Source organism: Clarias gariepinus, chromosome 14, assembly GCF_024256425.1.
Source record: "Clarias gariepinus isolate MV-2021 ecotype Netherlands chromosome 14, CGAR_prim_01v2, whole genome shotgun sequence".
Classification (NCBI taxonomy): Eukaryota; Metazoa; Chordata; class Actinopteri; order Siluriformes; family Clariidae; genus Clarias; species Clarias gariepinus.
The window spans coordinates 1522578-1541721 of NC_071113.1; the positions used below are offsets into that span (position 1 = coordinate 1522578).

The window sequence follows — 19144 nt, forward strand, 5'->3', positions numbered from 1 at the left end:
ATTGTATACCAATAGGAACAAGACTGTCTCTATCATAACTAATGTACTCCATGGTGGTAATTTGACTGGTTTTAAAACGCTAAAAAATAACTTAAAGAACAAAAACAAAGAAAAGGTGGTTGGAGCAGTCGTGACGGCAGCCAACCTCACCGGCGCCATCTTGAATCAAGATGTTGAAAAATTAAATCAAGAAGAAAAAAAAAAAATCAAGATGTTGAAAAATTAATAGTTAGAGATACTATTAATATTTATTAATAGTAATTTCTATTAATAGACATTAATAATACAATCCTGTGCAAAGCCTAGAGTAGCCTAGAGGTTTATTGACTACAACACACTACCATCTGAAAGCTACTTGGGTTTATTTTTACACATGTGCACACCAGACCCATATTACACCCAAACGTACTTGCAGTATTGACACTATACTCATGTTTGCAGAATATATACTCTGTGCATTTTCTCCCAATCGATACCAAGCCTTGATTTCTGCATAGTGACCTGGTTTGAATTTTTTTCTGGTTTCCTCATATTGTCTTGCCCTTGCCTAGTTCATGATGTTTGAAGATTACCTGACTCTAACCTCCATTCTAACTATAATTAGACTATAGAATAACTATAAATCCATACCTACTTTGTACAGCTTTTTTCTTTTTGTTCTATATTTCTTTATATATTTTTTTATATTGTGTATTTTTGTTGTACAGCTACTTTATTTTAACTTAAATTTTATATTTCATTTTATTCTTCCTAGTTAAATTTACCTGTTATTTTATTTATCATATTTATTTCTTATTCATAGTCTTTTATTTTAAGATCACGAGTAGTTGTCTAAACATTTCACTCCATATCGTACTATGACTGTGTATGTGACAAATAAAATTAGAATTTGAATTTGAATTCTGAATTATTATTATTGTACTGTATTGTCTTAGCCACTTGCATCTGACCAGAGCAATTAGGATTTAAATTTGTGAGCTTTTCTTCAGGCAACAGAAAAGTCCCAGTGAGAGAATGACTGTTTCTATAAGACATGAGTGTTTCCACAGCTTTAAAGTTTCCCTTTGTTGGGCGTGGCTTTAATGTTGACACTTTCTCAGCCAGTTTTGCAAGCATATCAAGTTTCATTGCTTTCGACACACTGAGATCTCCCTGAGATGACAAAGTCTAGCCTCAGTGTCAACATAAACTGTGGGAATGTTTCATATTTTTGCCCACTAATGAGTTCTAGCTAAAGAGCAGTCTGATATGATATCAGTGTATCTAAGCTGCTTGTTTCAAGTAATTCAGTTGTCGCAGTTTTTGGTACAAGCTATATCACGCTTGGCTTTACAGATGCTTAAAGAGAGCCAAGGTTTCACAGTTTATGTTTAAAGTCAGGACTTTGGTACTGAAAGATGAGGCTGTAGATTGCTCTGAAAGTGCTTTTAAGCCAGGCAATCAAATATTCAGAATGTTCAGCTCATGTTCTCTTCATCCACTTTTTTGACACAAAAAGCTAAAGCTATCTGGGCAAAAAAAAAAAAAGATAATTAGCTATTTAGTGGGACTGATACCGACTTTAATTTGACAATTTAGTAAAAAAGATGATTCTTGGAAAATGTAAAAAAAATAATAATCTTATAATGATTTTCAAACAATGGAGATTTTGTACTTTATAAAACATTAGAAATCAAAAGTTGCTATAAACACAGGCTTAAAACATGTTTAAATAAACAAAGGTTCTGACCTTCTGATCTTTTTTTTTCAAGATGGCAGAACGTGTGAGTGCAGCAGCTTTTTTGCGTCTAAAAACATACCTTGTTCCACCATTATGTTCATTACATGGAGTATTTTGTTGTGTAGGCAAGCAGACTGGCAATCTCTGCTGTTTTACTTACCAACGTCTGCTCATCCCAGAATAAAGGATGATATCTGATAAAGACAAGCCACCCAATCATATTCACAGAAACATGGCTTCAGACAAACCTGATTTGCTTATGCAGCTTGCTAGATTAATATGTTTTCATGCTGATAGAAATGCTGAATTATGCACAAATGCTGCTACATCAGGTTTGAGTCTTTGTTTGCCACTGGAAGAGTTTTTTAGTAGTAAATTAAATGCTGACCGTTTAATCTACCATGGGAATTCATGGCTGCAGTTATTGTTGCAAACACTAAATGAATACTTGAAGAAATAAAGGAGTCTGTAAGTTCATTACTAAATGGCTTCTTTGTCATTGTTGGTGGCTTTATTCATTCGTCCTGCCTATGTTTCATAACAAGCAACTAAGAATATTTCCAAAGGATGCTACTTTAGCTGTATAATACTGACTGTAAAGCTGAAGATGTCACAGACTACATTAACAAATATAACCTGTGGTGGTAAGAGCCAAGCAGAGACCATGGCTCACATCTGAAGTGGGACATTTGCTTGGAGCTTGTGATGGTGCGGTCAGCTCAGGTGACGTGACATCATTCAGGACAGCAAGATCTCTTGTATGATCAGAGTGATAAGAGGATTTTGATACAAGCATGTTCTCCATTCCAAATCAAAGACTTAAACTTTTTAATCTTTATCGTTGGTTAACAATGACAACCAATAAAAGTAAAGGCTGAAAAAACTAAAGTCAAAATTATTTCGACTCACAACTTATTTCTTACTATATTATTACTTTGATTTAAGCAATTAAACAACTTCACAGCAATGTTTGCCATCACTTTGACCTCAGCCTTCATGCTGTTGACACCCTTGTCCACTCTTTCATCTCCTCTTTACCTGACATTCTCCTGTTTCTGTGCCAGACCTACCTGCTTTAGTTAATCCTTAATACAACCTACAGTTTTACCTTACACAGCACTAAATGCTCTTCCTGTGTTTTTTTATTTATTTATTTGTTTGTTTGTTCTTAATGTTATAAAGTGCCCTTGGGTAAGAGAAACACAGGAACCGCTATCCGAGGGTGTTGTGACCTCGCACACCTTGTGACCGTTCGGACACTTCTGCCCACACTGTGGACACTCTGCAAAAACTTGAGTTTGAGGTTTTAAATCATCCTCCCTATAGTGTTCATCTCACTCCATCTGACTTTCACCTGTTTGGTCCCCTGAAAGCAGCAATACAAGGACAAAGTTTCACTTCTGATGAAGAACTGAAGACAGAGTTACATTCGTGCTGACAGCTCAGATTTGTAATGAGGAAATATAAAAGCTTGTTGATGGATGAAGTGTATTGAAAAGCAAGGAGATTATTCTTTTTTTTTTAATCTGTATAATCTGTTATTTATTTATATAGCGCTTTTAACAATGCTCATTGTCTCAAAGCAGTTAATGTACAGTTAGTGTATAATCAATAATCAGTTTTTACTCTACAAAAAATCGTTTGTTACCTTTTTCTAAAAAGGGTACATTATAGACATCCTGTGTGTTATGTATTGACTGAATCTCATACCACAAAATCTCAGGAGGCTGAAGCCCAGCGCACTGCTTTAAGGCATAGACTAATGAGGACAGATCTATTTAGAATGAGTGTGAGGACCTGTTTCAAACTCTTAACATAGGATGAGGGGAACATATCGAGGCCATTGAAGTAATAAAACAGGTAACATAAAACTCTATGCCAAATTGATCAAGTTACTTATTAAGGACTTTATTAATGTCATAACATAAGTGGTTTATGGATAAAGACCTCAGGCATCGATGTGTAAAATAACATTCGAATGAAATAATCTCATAATACACAGTTTTTTTTGTGTGTAATAATCTGTTATATTCCTAATAAAATTAAAGTACCTCTTCACTTTTGAACCTGATGTACAAAAGGAAATAAATCAAGGCATTAATATACATTTTATTAACATGTGCATATTTTACAATAACCTTGATCCTTTATTGACACCATATTAACTTCTCTTTCATCACTTCCTCATATACTGACCTTCAAAAGGATCTTTTTCTCTTAATCTCTCCCTCTCGCTCTGTCTAAGATCATTTTAGCCTCATCTTATAAAAATATGTTTCTTCTCATAAAATCCTCATATAATTCTATGAAAGCTTCGTGTCTGATTTCTACCTCATTCGTCCCCTTTTCCCCCACTCTCCCCATTTTTCATGCTTTCTGCTCTTAAGTTCTCTGCATCCACTTTTCCTTTCTCCTCTTTGGCCGATCCTCCAGAGCATGATGGACATTCCAATTTGATTTCATTTGGTGGATCTGTAGACGAAACACACAAAATACACACAAACACAAAGGTAAAATTTGGCAAATTTTAGCCCCAGAACTCAGTGATGACCCTGAACACTATGTCTTCAATATAAATCTATACATTTTCAACATAACAAGTTCATGTTTAAGAGGACATGTTTAATTTTTTCCATTTTGTTGCAGACCAAGCTGCAATGTTCGATATGTTAGGCAGTAAGGCATAAAAAAAAACATGTAAGGTGTATTCCTCCGTTACAATATATTTAATATTACCTCACATCCTTCATCGTCACTGTTTAGTCCTCTGCCTTTGCTTGTAATTGCCATGTGGTTGACCACAGAGTTGTATTTAGAACTCAGCAGAAAGGCATTATTACTAGCCATTTAAAAGTCCGTTTAATATATTTTAATATATTGTTTGTTAGATTTTTGCAACACTGTTGCGACAAAATAAACTCACTATTTTAGATTTACCAAAAACTCTCACCTCCAGGAGCATCCAAGGAAACCTCTTCACTGTCTGATGATTCTAAAGAAGGAGTTTCTGAAGTTTTGATGTGAGCTTGTGCCATCTTTTGGACAGCTGCGAAATAAACAGAAAATATTTCATAAGTTACCATTACAGGGGGTTACATGCTGTTCTGGTGTTCATGTTGTAGTGTTCATCCCAAAAGTTGAAATATTTATCTCATACTTCACAGTGAACTCTGTGTATTAAAGTGCAGTAACTCAGCCTTTAAAAGATTTGAACCCAATCAGGCTTCATGTTAATTTGCATATCCCAAATTCTTATACTGGATGTAAATATTAATTTAGTTTCTTTATTGAGGGAAAAGCCCCTTAAAATGCTCCATCTCATTTTTGAGGGGGACCCTAAGATTAATATATATGCAAACTTAATATATATACAAACTCAGACGATCTCTTATAGTAAAACCATTCTTTCAAACTCACCAAATTTTCCTGAATTGCAATTTGTTTTTATGTGTGTGTAAAGGGAATTTTACTTATTGTATTGAAAGATTCACTTTGTAGCCAGCTTTCATTTCAACACCAAGCACCTGATATTCATAGCTATTTATATAACCAATTTGGGACCACCATTTAGCCTAATCTGCATATCTTTGGACTGTGGAGAAGACTGGAGTACCCAGAAGAAACCCACCAAGCACAAGTAGAACATGCAAACTCCATGCACACAGAGGTGGGAATCAAACCCAAACCCTGGTGGTGCAAGGCAACAATGCTAACCACTACACCACCATGCCGCCTTGCTTGCTAGGATAAACATTCAACTAGATTCTTCACAGAGTGAAAGAAAGCAGTGAACATTTAGTTATAAAGTCAAAATACCTATCTACCACATGAAGTGGTTCCATAAGCTCCAGATGAAAGATGTTGTTTCTACAAAGGACACAATTCCCTTATATAACTGGAATCCCCTGGAAAATATTAAAACAGCTCCTATTCAAATGGAAAGGAGTAAAAAGGAAGACTAAGTTGCATTCTAAGGATGTTAGAGATACAATTATTAAATTAAGAAATAAGGTGTATTGGTGTATGAGGTGAATGTGATATCCAAGATGTTGGACTACCCAGTGAGCATTTTTGGATCAATAGTAACAGGGTGGATACTGAACCACACCACTTAAACAATAAAAGACAAAACTATCACTTAATCCTCGGTGCAAAAACAAAACAGAGACTAGTGAGGAAAGCCACAGTGAGACTACGGACATTGTTAGTGGCTGAGATTGGAGTAAAGAGTCACACAACAACCGTTCCAAGAGCTCTGCATTACTGAAGACTACATTAAAGGTTAAGAAAAAGAAAATAAATCATCAAAAGGATAACACGAATGAGCACAAAGGAATCTGGAACTTTCAGGTTCCAAACTTGAGGCCAGAGCAAAACAAGACTGGTATAAAACCATGGTCCAGATTGTCCTATTGTCCTAGTGTTCAAAAACACTAGAAATGGCAGTGGTGAGTTCATCTTTTAAGATGAAGGAGGAGCACAGGGTGGCATACAGTATAAGAGTGTAGGAAGGTGCACACAGGTGAATTATATCCTCCTTTGCAGGGGATGCAATGTGAAATAGAGTAGAGACTGTAATGTGGAGAGAGGGGATGGTGTATCTAGAAAGCATAGGATGGTGGTCTGAAAGATGACTTTGGAGGTGAAGAAGAGGAAGAATGCTATGGTCTGTAATTCAGAGTGGAGAGTTTGTAGTCACTGAGTGGTGGTAAAGATGCGCTGGACACCTACTTTAGAAGTAGTGAGTAAGGAAACTAGGAAGGTACTTGGTGTGATATATGGATGGAGGAAGGAGGACAAAGTGACTTAGTGGTGGAATGCATGGATGGAAGCACAGGGAAGCAGAAAGGAAGAGGCTGGTCAAAAAGAATTGGAATTGTAAGAGTGGTGTAGAAAGTATCTGGAGGTATGAGGAGATACAAGGTGCACGGTGAAGAGAGAGGTGGGCAAGGCTATGTAAAAGCTGTATGGCATGCTTGACGAGAGGCTGGACACAAAGGAAGAAAAAAAGGACTTGTACTGATTAGCTGAGAGGAACCGAGCTTGGAAGGACATGGTGTTAGGGTGGATGATAAAGGATGCAGATGGAAATGAGCTGACAAAAAGTGTGTTGAGAAGCTGGATGGAGTATTTTGAGGAGCTGATGTGAAGAGGAGAGTGCAAGCAGGGTGGTGTGAATGGAGAAGAGTGGCAGGTTATGTGGACTATAAGCTATCTATAAGGTACATAAGTGTGTGTGTGTGTGTGTGTGTGTGTGTGTGTGTGTGTGTGTGTGTGTGTGTGTGTGTGTGTGTGCTTGTCTATCATCGCTTTCATTTAGAAAATCATCTTTATTTTCCTCTCAGTGAAAGGTCAGCTTTTTTCATCACCAGGTAATGAAAGAACAAAGATATCTCTGTGTCTATTTGTGTGTGTGTGTGTGTGTGTGTGTGTGTGTGTGTGTATGTGCTGTTAATATTTTAGCTACACTGCTGCCGTTGCCCCCAATCAGAGCCATTTTTATTAGTTTGAAACTAATAAATATATTATTTATTATAGTCATTTCATTCGTTTAATCATCACTGAAATGACATGAATAGATATTTTCTTACCTTGAAGTGAAGGTGGCTGATAAACATTTGTGTCCGCATTGTTGGCTTTTGAAACACCATTTTCACAAGCAAACAGCTAAAATATAAAAGGTAAAATAAAATGTATAAATATCACCTTGTTTCAATAGTGACTGTATTAATAATTACCATAATTAATTATTTGACACAAAAATAAAAAATCTACCACAATCTATATTTTAAACAATACTGAAGACTTCAAAAAGTATGAAGCAATATATATGCAAATAAGTGTAAATAAGTGACAGGCTGTTGTTACTTTAAATCATGAAGGTCAGTCCATGCAGAAAATTACAAGAACATGTGTAGCATATTCAACTGCAGCCGCATGCAAACATGGTGAAACTGACTAGGAAGAGGACCAAGACCTACTTCTAGATAGGATAAAGATATTTTTATATAGACGTTCATGTCTTAAAATAACAGCTGAATGTTTGTTTTTGTGACTTAATTATCAAATTCCATATGTTTTATATCCTAGTTTTTCTAAAAGGTAGAAAATAAATCCAAACGTGTGTACAAACTATTGAACACTAACATGTACTGGTATTGTACATCTATATAACTAGAAGTTTTAAAAGGTTGGTCAGAACTCGCTCTTTTAACGATATCTTTACATTTCATACATTGGAAGCCTTGGAGGTCTGTCTGTCTGTCTGTCTGTCTGTCCGGCCAATTTTGTCACAGCATCACGCAAAACTGGTTCGTAAGAATTTAATGAAACTTTGCCAGTCCTTTAGTATTTGTCTGAAGTTAAATCTGTGCTAAAGATAAATTAAATCAAAATGTTGAGTTAAAGGGACGTTATGAGCAGTTTTAGGCCAGATTATCTCACAGCAGCGAACACAATGCTTTTGCCCCTCAAAGTGGGCGTGGCTATGCGCGTCACTCAACAGAGCCAATCAACATAACAGTTATGGTAAATACACAGAGTATGAAGAACATAAAGAAACAACTGAAATGCCCCTACAAAGCACTCACATCCTCCTGAAACACAAACAAACGGACAACACAGCATGGCTGACTCCAAAATTAGCTTAAACTAGTTTCTTATTAGATAAAACATGGGGTCAGTAGAGTTTATTCAGCAGTCCGAGGTGAGGGCGGTTAAAATAACCAAACTGAAAGGGTTATGTGCTTAAATCGAGATGTTGAGGAAAAGTGATATGAATAGCAATGTGTCTGATGTAGTAATTTATTTTAGGAGTGTATTTGTCTGACAATTGAAGAAATATAACTTATTTTAAGCATAAAATACTCAACCACACAAAATTTTGTTTCTATGTATGTGGGCTTCAACCTGAATAATAATATCATCAGATTATTTTATCTTTACGGTTTTTACTATTTCTACAAAACCTTGACCCGTTAATGATGCATACTAGTCTTTAATAGAAGCCTCCAAATTTGAAGCACAAGGTTTTTTCATTCAGTTTGTTAATTGCTAACATAGAGTCAGAAATATACATACACTCACATTTAGCAGATGCCCTTATCTAGAGCAACTTACATTTCTACCTCATTATACATCTGAGCAGTTAAGGGCCTTGCTCTAGGACTCAACAGAGTCAACTTGGTGGTCATGGAATTTGACCCTGGGACTTTTCATACTGTAGTCCAATGCCTTCACCACTGAGTTACCCCAATGAGCTAGCACTTAAACTATTGCTGAAACTGGTGCTGAAAGACTTGAAATATCTTTTTTAGATTTTTGCCAATCCCAAGTCCTCTTGGTTTCCTTCTACTGGTGAATAACTATAGCTGGTAGCTTCTCTGTGCATAATAAAAAGGTTTTGTTTAATAGTACTTATTGAACTAACTGACACACAGTACAATGGTAAAGTCCAAGGAGCTCAGAGCAAATGTGAGAAAAATAATAGCTCTTGAAGCCATTTTTAAACTTTCACAAATTCCAATATTAGTTGTAATTAGGTATGATACCCACTTTGCTTAGGTCTGGACTAAACTGTCACTCTCAGCAACAACCCAGGAACCACCCAGAAAAAGGCATGCCATGAATTAGAAGCTGCTGAAACACCGGCGTCACTGTTTACATTCAAGCCAGTTTAACATCATCATGGACTCAAACGCTGCCATACAACATGCTCAAGCTCAACTAAAGTTTGCAGCTAACTACACAGATTTTATTAAACAAAAGCCTTCTGGAGGAAGGTGTTGATCAGAGGAATATTTAAATTAACAAATGTGAGGCATTCAACCCCAGTGTACTAATTGTTAACCGTGATGGTGACAGCATCATGCTTTGGGGCTGTTTTGTTGCCACTGGAACAGATAAATCTGGCTAACTTTAAGCTTTAGAAAAATCTCAACCATGTAGAAGATTTGTGGACCATAATGTGGGTCCATGCAAGGAAATCAACTAAATTAACTGAAAAGTATTAATTCTGCAAAGAGTGGTCCAACCATATCCAACCATGATTCTCCCAGAAGCTTCATGATGCTGCTTAGGTAAATCCAAAACTGTCTGCTTAGGCAAATTTGTGTAGGAACATTTATTCAAACATTCTGACAAGGATAATTAGACCATGTATGCTATTTATACTGCTGATAACTTTTTATTCAAACATTATGTAAATTTGCTGCTTTTTTTTTAGTGTGTGTGTGTCCATTTCACCAGCATGCTGGGGTGCTCTTCATCTGGAGATGGATGATCTGTCATGCGGAACAATGTGGCTGGTGTTGGTCTTCGGCGCCGAATCTGATTGTAAAACAGAAATCGTTTGCACCATTTCAAATTGTTAGTGCACACAAACAGTATGATATGATATGATATGATATGATATGATATGATATGATATGATATGATATAATATACAAGTGGTTGACATGCTCTTAAATTATGTATTTGACATATGTGCTACAATTAGCATCTATTTAAAAAAATGTACAGGCAGGATATTTTTAAATCATTATATGCACCTTTTAATGTTTTTTTTTTTTAAGAACTTCTCATTGTCTACGAAGACATTATGTGGGGTTCTATTTTCATCAGCAAAAAACAGACTTCCTTTTTTTAAACAGTTTTTCTTGTTTTTCTTTTTTAAATTGATGTTGTTCGTGACTTGGCTTGGCTTTAACTTGGCACAGAGTGGCACAGTGAGGAAGCAATGCAATAGAAGTTAGAGGGGATTAGCTGGAGTCTAAAATCCATCAAATATGCAAATGCAGATCCCGAGTAATCCAGAAAGAGTGGATGAAATCCAATCAACATGTTCGTACATCACATAAAAGGTTAGCAAGATATTAAAAATGAGAGTGATGCATTTAATCAGTGTTAAAATTTGTCCTAAATCCATAATGATGTCTTGTGTAACTACAGTGTCGGAAGAGAGAACAGAAGGATTACTTGGGCTGTTATTTCACTTCTGTGTGAGTTTAGACTCCGGATGACTTTCATTTGACATTGTCCCTTGGCTCCAGACGCTATTAAGCCTGGTGAAACAGAAAACCACTCTGGGTCTTATTAAACCTATCTGCTGGCTCTGTGCTTTAGACACGCTGTATTTAACGGCACATGTTGTTAACCAGGTTTTTAAAAAAAATAATAACTTTTAGTTCACACAAAGTTTAATCTTTTAGATTTTAAGACGTGGCTGCCAAGGGCAACACCAAGGCAACTACTTCTATTTAATATATCACTTATGTAATACACTGTTCTATGTATACGCTAACTCCTCTGCAACACATATTCTCACAATGAGCACCAAGCGCAGTGTCCATTTTTAGACACAGCCACAGCTCCTGTTCTATACCACTTAACGTGTTAGGTTCAAATAAGGATTTAGATTTTAAAAATTAGATTAAGCCCTTTTTTTTTTTTACTATCACAAATGAGTTAAGTGTAAACTCCTTAGAAACTCCACTTAAAACACCACAGTGCCCACACACAGGGACTTTAGTTTAAATCATAAATTATAAAGATGTCACGACCGACCTCAAACTGTACAGCAATGTGATTGTACAGTATGATACAATAAAAATAGACACAGATATACTGTGTGTGTGTGTGTGTGTGTGTGTGTGTGTGTGTGTGTGTGTGTGTGTGCGGACATGTTTATACAGTGATTCACACCACTGTAGGCAGTTTAGTGGTGAAAGACAAGTTGTTCTTGTGCTTTCCAGTAAAAAAACAAAATCCACTCAACTGTTTCTGGCAATAAAGTCCCAATTTTTAATTATTTTTTTTTAAAATGAAGATTAATACTTAGAAGTAGCAGTGATGGGGATTAGCAGTCATAAGGATTAGCAGTAATGAAGATTTGTTTTAATAGTGATTAGAGGCGATGAGAATTACTAGTTATTGGGATTAGTTGAATTGAGAAATAACAGAAATTGGGATTAGTGGCAATAAGTAATAAGTTTTGAGGAGGACTAGTTGAATTGGGACTGGTGATTAGTGGTAATTAGGATTAATAGTCATGGAGATTAGTTATTATGATTGACAGCAACAAATATTAGTTTTATTAAATATTAATTTCAAAATATGTAATCTGTTATTAAAACAGTATTCATAGGGATTAGTTGTACTTATTACTTTAAGTAAAACTGGGGATTATTGGTTATTATAATTATCAGTAATGGACATTTATTGTTGTTAGTCTTTCGGCTGTTGCCATCAAGGGGTCGCCACAGCGGACCATCCAATCCACACATCAACTTGGTACAGGTTTCACGCCAGATATCCTTCCAGATTCAACTCTCCCATTTTATCTGGACTTGGGACTGACACTGAATACAAAATACTACATGCCAGACCAGAAACCTACCACTGAGCAACCAGTGTGTGATGGACGTTTGAAGTCATAGGAAATAGTAGTAATAAGAATTAGTGATTAGAAGTACATTAGATCAGTTGCAGTGGCTTTCAGGAAGTACTGAGGATTACTAGCCATTATTCATACTGAGTAGGACTGTACAGTACTGTGGATTAGTAAGGATTGATATGAAGATTTTCTACAGTAATATCGTGTCGCCTCTGATCACTATTAATACAAACCTTCATTACGGCTAATCCTTATTGCTGACAATAGAGCGGTGTGATTAAATTGATTATGTAAATTTATTGATCTTTAGATTCAGAACATCTTAACTTAAATATGTTAAATATTCCAAAATTGACAAATTCCTTCCTTTTTTTTTTACTACAGATTTGGTAAAAACTATGAACCGTTTGCATCTTTTGCCAATTTTTGGCAAAATCCTCCAATTTTACAAGATTATCGCTGCTTCTTCTTTTTCATCTTCTTCTCTTGAGTAGGCACATAATGCATTACGACCACCTGCTGGACTGGAGTGTGGAGTAGAAGATTGGCAGAAATATTATTGCTCTTGTTTGAGGCATGACATTTAAACAATTAACAAAGCATCTTACATAGCATGCTAATGTTTATTAGTCACTTTTAGCTATTTTTAATATTCTAAAACCTGTAATAAATATAAGGTCTTGAGACAAATCGAACACCGAACAAACCAGCTAGTGAATCAAATTCTACTGAAAATAACAATGTCCAAAAATCTGCGTTTGGTTTACCGGACTAGAATGTACCGAGGTGAACTATTTGTTCTTCTTTATCCAAGAAATCAAATTGCCTAGAAAATATGACAACAGTCCTATAATCCTGAAGGTCATTACAAGGGCATGTGGAGGATACCTCAAGCTGACTGAATGTTACTAAAACCAAACCACCTTGTTAAGATCTCAGCATTCTAGGTAATGATACATAGAGAGGAAAGGTATAGTTTGCGAATTAGCTTTGTTAGCGATGTGTTATATGTTTAAACATAGCATTTATTAATGTTTATTAATGTTTATTAATGTTTATTAGATGAAATGTTATACCATTGCAACAATAATATGCTAAAGACGAACATGAATTACAATTTATGAGTTACACGTGTAAATTACAGTGTACAGAGTGTCTCACACACACACACACACACATACACACACACACCATTTAAAGATGCACTTAACTGTAAATGCATTTGTGCACTTCGGCCTTAAACTCATTAATATTAGCCGTGACATTTGAGACACATGAAGCTGCTGAAAGTGCATGGTGTATTCATCATGAACAATGTTTAAAGTTTGAGACCTCGCATCCAGGGGGGTCGGGGGCCCTCCAACTCCATATAAACACTCTTTTATTAGCATCCTCTTTGGCCAGGCCTATTTATATGGTAATGCTCCTTTTTGTCAAGCGGACACACACACACAGACACACACACACACACACACACACCATATACTCCTAATGTGGTATTTGGGTCACTTAGTACCTTAACAAATTCATTAATATTCACAAAACATCCACTTCGACACTAAACTCTAATGATGTGAAAATAAGTTGCTAATAAGTTTCGGACCGTTCCCTTATTTTTATTTTTTTCATTATCATCATCATTGTCGTCGTCATCATGATTAATTGTGTTTAATCAAGCACACACACACAGATTTTCTTAATCTTCTGCATTTATTTTTTTTTATTATGTAATCTCTCCAGCCTTATCTACCCTCCACTCATCCACCTTTTCTCTATTTATTCAGCATTCTATAATCCCACCATCCATTCCTTCCTTCATCTCCTTTGTTTATGTGTTCCTCTTCTCATCTCCCAGCTTATTGGGTCGTAACGTGACGCAGCACCTGATGCTGAACTAGTTTCTCCCCTCACACCCTTACACACACACACACACGCACACACACACATTACATAATCTGTTGTCAGGCAGACTGAGACATAACCCTCTCTTTCACTAGAGTTTAATAGGCACAATTCTACATTACATTTCTACATTATAGGGTTTAGGGAGTCTTATTACAACACATTTCTAACAATTACTTTAAAAAGACTTTAACAATTTGTAATAAAATTTTATGTTGTGGAATGTTTATGAAACATGAGAAGACAAAAGAAACACACACACACACACACCTTGTCATTTTGTTGAGAAATTGTGTATTACAATGTGCACCCTAAAACACTTTCAGATTCGTACTACAAATGTTTTTTTTTTTAATATATAAAATATATAACTCATGATAGATATATAGTTACTACAGGCAATAAATAAATATAACATACTTTAAGAGTATAAACACTAACAATGACATGATATAATTTTCCATTTAACTGAACGCAGAGTTTTTCAGTCAGGTTATATTTCAAATCAAACTACAGGGTCAGATTGTGTGGCTCTGTGCGGCAGAGTGAAATAATAGTAATAATGTTATAAATTTCCTGCTGACTTTAACCAACTAGTTACTATTTTAAAGCAGATGTTTAAAGCAGATGTGTTGGCTCTGTCAATCATCAGGTATGGTCTAAAAGCCAACACATCTGCTTGAAACATCTGCTTTAAAATGCACGGGAATGAGACTAAAGTAGATAGTAACTAGTTGGTCTCCTTTATGAGGTCACATGGATGAGGCATCTAATTGGCTTGTCCTGGCCAATACAAAAATTTAATATGCACAGAAAGCAAGGAAATACACACACACACACACACACACACACACACACACACACCAGAGACCTATGTGAAAGTCTAAAAATGACCAAGAACTAACGAATTAGTTTGTAATTCTTGTTGTAATTAAAATTGTAATAGTTTTGTAATTCATATTTTTATGATTAATAGTTATTTAGATGCCCTCAACAATCTTACTTAGAAATATATAATGTATATAATGGTTTTTACATGTACACAGTATAAATAGAGAGAGAACTTACTAAAGAGAACTAAGTACATTTACAGACTGAATTTACTGTTATTAAATAGATCTAACATATAGAAGCTATGTGTGTATAGGAGTGTACAGACCGGGTACCTAGTGGGGTGGAACTGGCTTATGACCAAATTTGTGGAGGCTGTGGTATCAGTAGCTATAAGTCAAAAACTGTTCGTATTCGTAATTTTTTTTCTCTTGACCTTTTTTTTTTCCTGGAGACAAACTTTTGCTTATATGATGGCATGATGGCTTAGTTGGCCTTGCACTTACAGGGTTGAGGGTTTAATTCTCGCCTCAGGTCAGTGTGCATGGAGTGTGCATGTTTTCCCCAAGCTTGGATTTCCTCTGGATACTCTGGTTTGGTCCCACAGTCCAAAGACATGCAGTTTGGGTTACTTGGTGTTCACAAAATTGCCCATTGTGTGTGTGCCTTGTGATGGATTGGCACTCTGTACAGGGTCTCCTGGGATAGGATCCAGGCCCCCCCACGACCCTGTACAGGATAAGCAGTATAGCAGATAAATAAATGAATGAATGAACTTTTGCTTATGCTGTCACGGACTACACTAGTACAATCCAGTGTATAGTACGATCTCAACAGAGATTGCCAGGAGAATAAGAACATGGCATTCCTCCTTTTTAATGAACCAATACAAGGGTAAGGCAATATAAAAAATCTCAAACATGTATTGTTCGTCAGACTATCAGGAAGATAGTAAATATGTTTAGTATAGATAGTTGGCCCATGCCTGTGTTTTAGTAGCTGGTAGTCCGACCAAAGTGATTTTTTTCTGTAGGGTTGAGCAGAAGGGTTAAGATGAGGGGCAGAGAGACCATCTGTGGCTTTTATAATGACTTTTTAAAATAAATAAATAAATTGCTCAAATGAATTCGTATGAAACAACATTGCATTGACTTTGGTAACTATGGTGAGATTTGCACTTGAATGCACTACCTAATGTTGAATTAATCCATCAAACCAATTTTAATTTATATCAACCTAAGCAATGTTAACTTTTAAAAGCGTAATTTTTAAGGACAAATGTAACACAAGGAATTAAATTAATATACAATACGCTCAAGATTTGTTCTTGTTATTGTTCTTGTTGGAATTAAATTAGTAATACTAAAAATGTAATAGAAATGACAAATAACAATGAAATCAAAATATAGAGACATTGAACATGGTTCTTTATAACAGAGAATCTGATCACAGATTTTGAGCCCAATGGATTTTCACATACAACATACATTTTCACACTCGCACAAGCGAATCTGCTGCTATTTTTATCCACTCTGTGCCGGTTGTAGTGTGAAGTGAGCTCTTTGTTTTTATATAACAGAAAATGTGCTGTCAGCTCACTTCCACCTCACGATGTGACACTGTTTTCATATCACAATTTCAGACTTGGTGTAATCTAAACCATTAGAGTAACTTATACTTTTCTTACCATCTCCACTTGTCTTGGGTCGAGCTGAATCGGACCTGCGGAGGGAACGGAAAACTGGATCTTCCTCCCTTCTTTTATCTCTCCCTCCATTTCAGATGGTAAAAAAAACCCAAATCTGGTTATATCCACTCTCCGATAAACAGGTCTTTCAATGACGTCCTGAGATCGAAAAGCTACTTTAGTCCTGTGTCTCTTCTCTCAGCACTTACAAACTTACAAACAGCCTAATGTTATTTTCTGTGGGCTCAGTAAGACCTCTTTTTCTCTCACTCTCTGACACACTCCAGGTTGTGGAGTAATATGCCTTTTTACTCCCCCATAGAGAGAGAGAGAGAGAGAGAGAGAGAGAGAGAGAGAGAGCTTAATAAAGGGATGCTGGGATAGAGGAAGAAAATGGGTGGGGTGACAGCGAGACAAACCAAAAGAGAGAGAGGCAAAAAAGAAGGGACAGAGAGAGGCAGGGGTGACAAATTGAGATTAAAAAAAAAGTAGCGAAAATGAGGGAGGGTGAAATGAGAGAAAGTCTGGGACTGATAATAAGATGCTGGTGGTTGTCCTCACAGTGTCCTAGATATCTTCACAAATGGGGGTGGGGAGTCTTGGGGAGGTGTCTTAATATCTTGGCTTGGATTAAATCTAAACATGGAATAAAGGAATATAGGATAATACCTGCTTTTGATAAAGAAACTGTAGCTTTTAAGTTTAATGTAGAAATATTTTGAAACATGTAGGAATATATCCTGCTTTAAGCTCCAAATTGCTTCACTTGCCACCACATGCCGACACACACCCAAACACAATATCTGCTCTGTGCAGTTCCTTTTGCACTGATGTGACACACAGTAGTAGTTTAGGAATACCACAGGCATACAGTATTTAAGTATTGGCTTATATTTTTTACTGCAGTATGTCCACTAGCACAGTGTGTACTGTATGAAAGCCATCATACAGCACCGTAATGGCACTCTTTCTCTTTGATCCAGGGAAAAAAGGAAAAGAAAGAAAAAATCTTTACTGACATTTAAACCAAAATGTCAGCAATAACACGGGTTCATTCTGGACACATTGCGAACGTAGCTGCATTTCTGAACATACAAAGCCTACAAAGCAGTGTAAGGATTGTTTTTCCGAATTCAATTATTGTAATTTTTAATTTAAAAAATATTTTGTGTATTATTTATATGGCACGGTTTATACATGTTTTACATTTTAAATTAAATCAACTGAAAGAAGGCGAACTAACTACAAAAGCTTTACGTAAAAAAAAAAAATCATAAAAACATAATTACAAACCCAAATTTCCAAATAAGTTGGGACATTGGATAAAACATAAATAATAACAGAATACAATGACATGCAAATTCTTGTTGACCCATATTCAACTGAAAAGACCACAAAGACAAGATATGCAATGTTCAAAATGATAAACATGATTGTCTCTTGCAAATTTTCAATCATTTTAAATTTTCTGATGGTCCAAAGGAGCTGGGACTGGGGTAACAAAAGACTGGGAAAGTTGAGGAATTATCCAAAAACACCAGTTTGGAACATTGCACAGGTGGACTAGTTAATTGAAAAAAGGTGAGCTTCATGGGGTATAAAAGGAGGATCCTTTAAAGGCTCAGTCACACAAACAAGGATGGGGTGCAGTTCACAACTGAGTGATCAAATAGTCCAACATTTAAGGAACAATGTTCCTCATAAGACAATTGCAAAGAATTTAGGTATTTCATTAACTACAGTCCATAATATCATCAGAAGATTAAGACAATCCAGAGAAATCTCTGTACGTAAGTGGCAAGGCCAAAAACCAACATTGAATGGTCATGGCACTGCATTAAAAATAGGCCTCATCAACATCTAAAAGTGCAAGTTAAAACTGTACCATGCAAAGCGCATGCCATACATCAACAACACCCAAAAACGTCACCAGCTTCTCTGGGCTCAGCTCATCTGAGATGGACTGATGCATAGTGGAGAAGCAAACTGTGATCTGACGAGTCCACATTTAAAATTGTTTTTCGAAATCATGGAAGTCGCATCCTTCAGGCTAAAGAAGAAAGGGAACATCTGGATTGCTATCGGTGCAAATTTCAAAATCCAGCATTTGTGATGATATGGGGGTGTGTTGATACCCAGGGCAAGGGTTAATTGCACATCAGTGAAGGCACTATTAATGCTGAAAGGTACCCTCAGGTTTTGTAGGAAAATATGCTGCCATCCAAGTGACGTCTTTTTTAAGGTTGTCCCTGGTAATTTCAAAAAGACAATACCAAGCCACAATCTGCATGTGTTACAACAGTATGGATTCATAGTAATAAGTAAAAAGGTGTGGGTACTAGAATGGGCTGCCTGGCGTCCAGACCTGTCTCCCATTGAAATTGTGTGGCACATTATAAAGCGCAAGTATGACAAAGCAGACCTTGAACTGTTAAGCAACTACTTAAGTTATAAATCCAGTGTCAAGAACTAACCTGAGGTGAGCAGAAGACGTAGCTTTAGCGGTTAGCTCTGTGTAGCGTGACTGGCAAACCCAAACGCGGAGTGACACGAATAGGCAGGATAATCACACTGTTAAGTCTAAGGACTCTCACGATTAGGAAATAAGGGA

The 19144-nt window shown here is 36.2% G+C and overlaps 1 protein-coding gene across 3 annotated transcripts; it reads right to left on the reverse strand.

Moving 5' to 3' along the window:
* Window positions 1-3607: 3607 nt before the first annotated feature.
* On the reverse strand, window positions 3608-16869 carry LOC128541582 (protein phosphatase 1 regulatory subunit 1B-like). 3 transcript variants are annotated; one of them, XM_053512065.1, is made up of 6 exons: window positions 16534-16869; window positions 13190-13207; window positions 9965-10048; window positions 7312-7387; window positions 4671-4766; window positions 3608-4192 (listed from the first exon to the last, which is right to left on the reverse strand). In XM_053512065.1, the coding sequence occupies exons 1-6, from the start codon at window positions 16621-16623 to the stop codon at window positions 4053-4055; spliced, it is 504 nt and encodes a 167-aa protein (XP_053368040.1). In that variant the 5' UTR covers window positions 16624-16869; the 3' UTR covers window positions 3608-4052. The 3 variants fall into 3 exon arrangements, with proteins under 3 accessions (XP_053368040.1, XP_053368041.1, XP_053368042.1); XM_053512066.1 differs by lacking the exon at window positions 13190-13207; XM_053512067.1 differs by lacking the exons at window positions 9965-10048; window positions 13190-13207.
* Window positions 16870-19144: the final 2275 nt, after the last annotated feature.

Excerpts from the sequence above, each read along its gene's own strand:
- LOC128541582 (XM_053512065.1), bottom strand. The coding sequence starts at position 16,623 with ATGGAGGGAGAGATAAAAGAAGGGAGGAAGATCCAGTTTTCCGTTCCC. Across the intron at positions 7,388-9,964 it reads AAGAGCACCCCAGCATGCTG|CTGTTTGCTTGTGAAAATGG; the intron begins GTGAAATGGACA and ends TTTATATTTTAG. Across the intron at positions 4,767-7,311 it reads TCAGCCACCTTCACTTCAAG|CTGTCCAAAAGATGGCACAA; the intron begins GTAAGAAAATAT and ends TTTATTTCGCAG.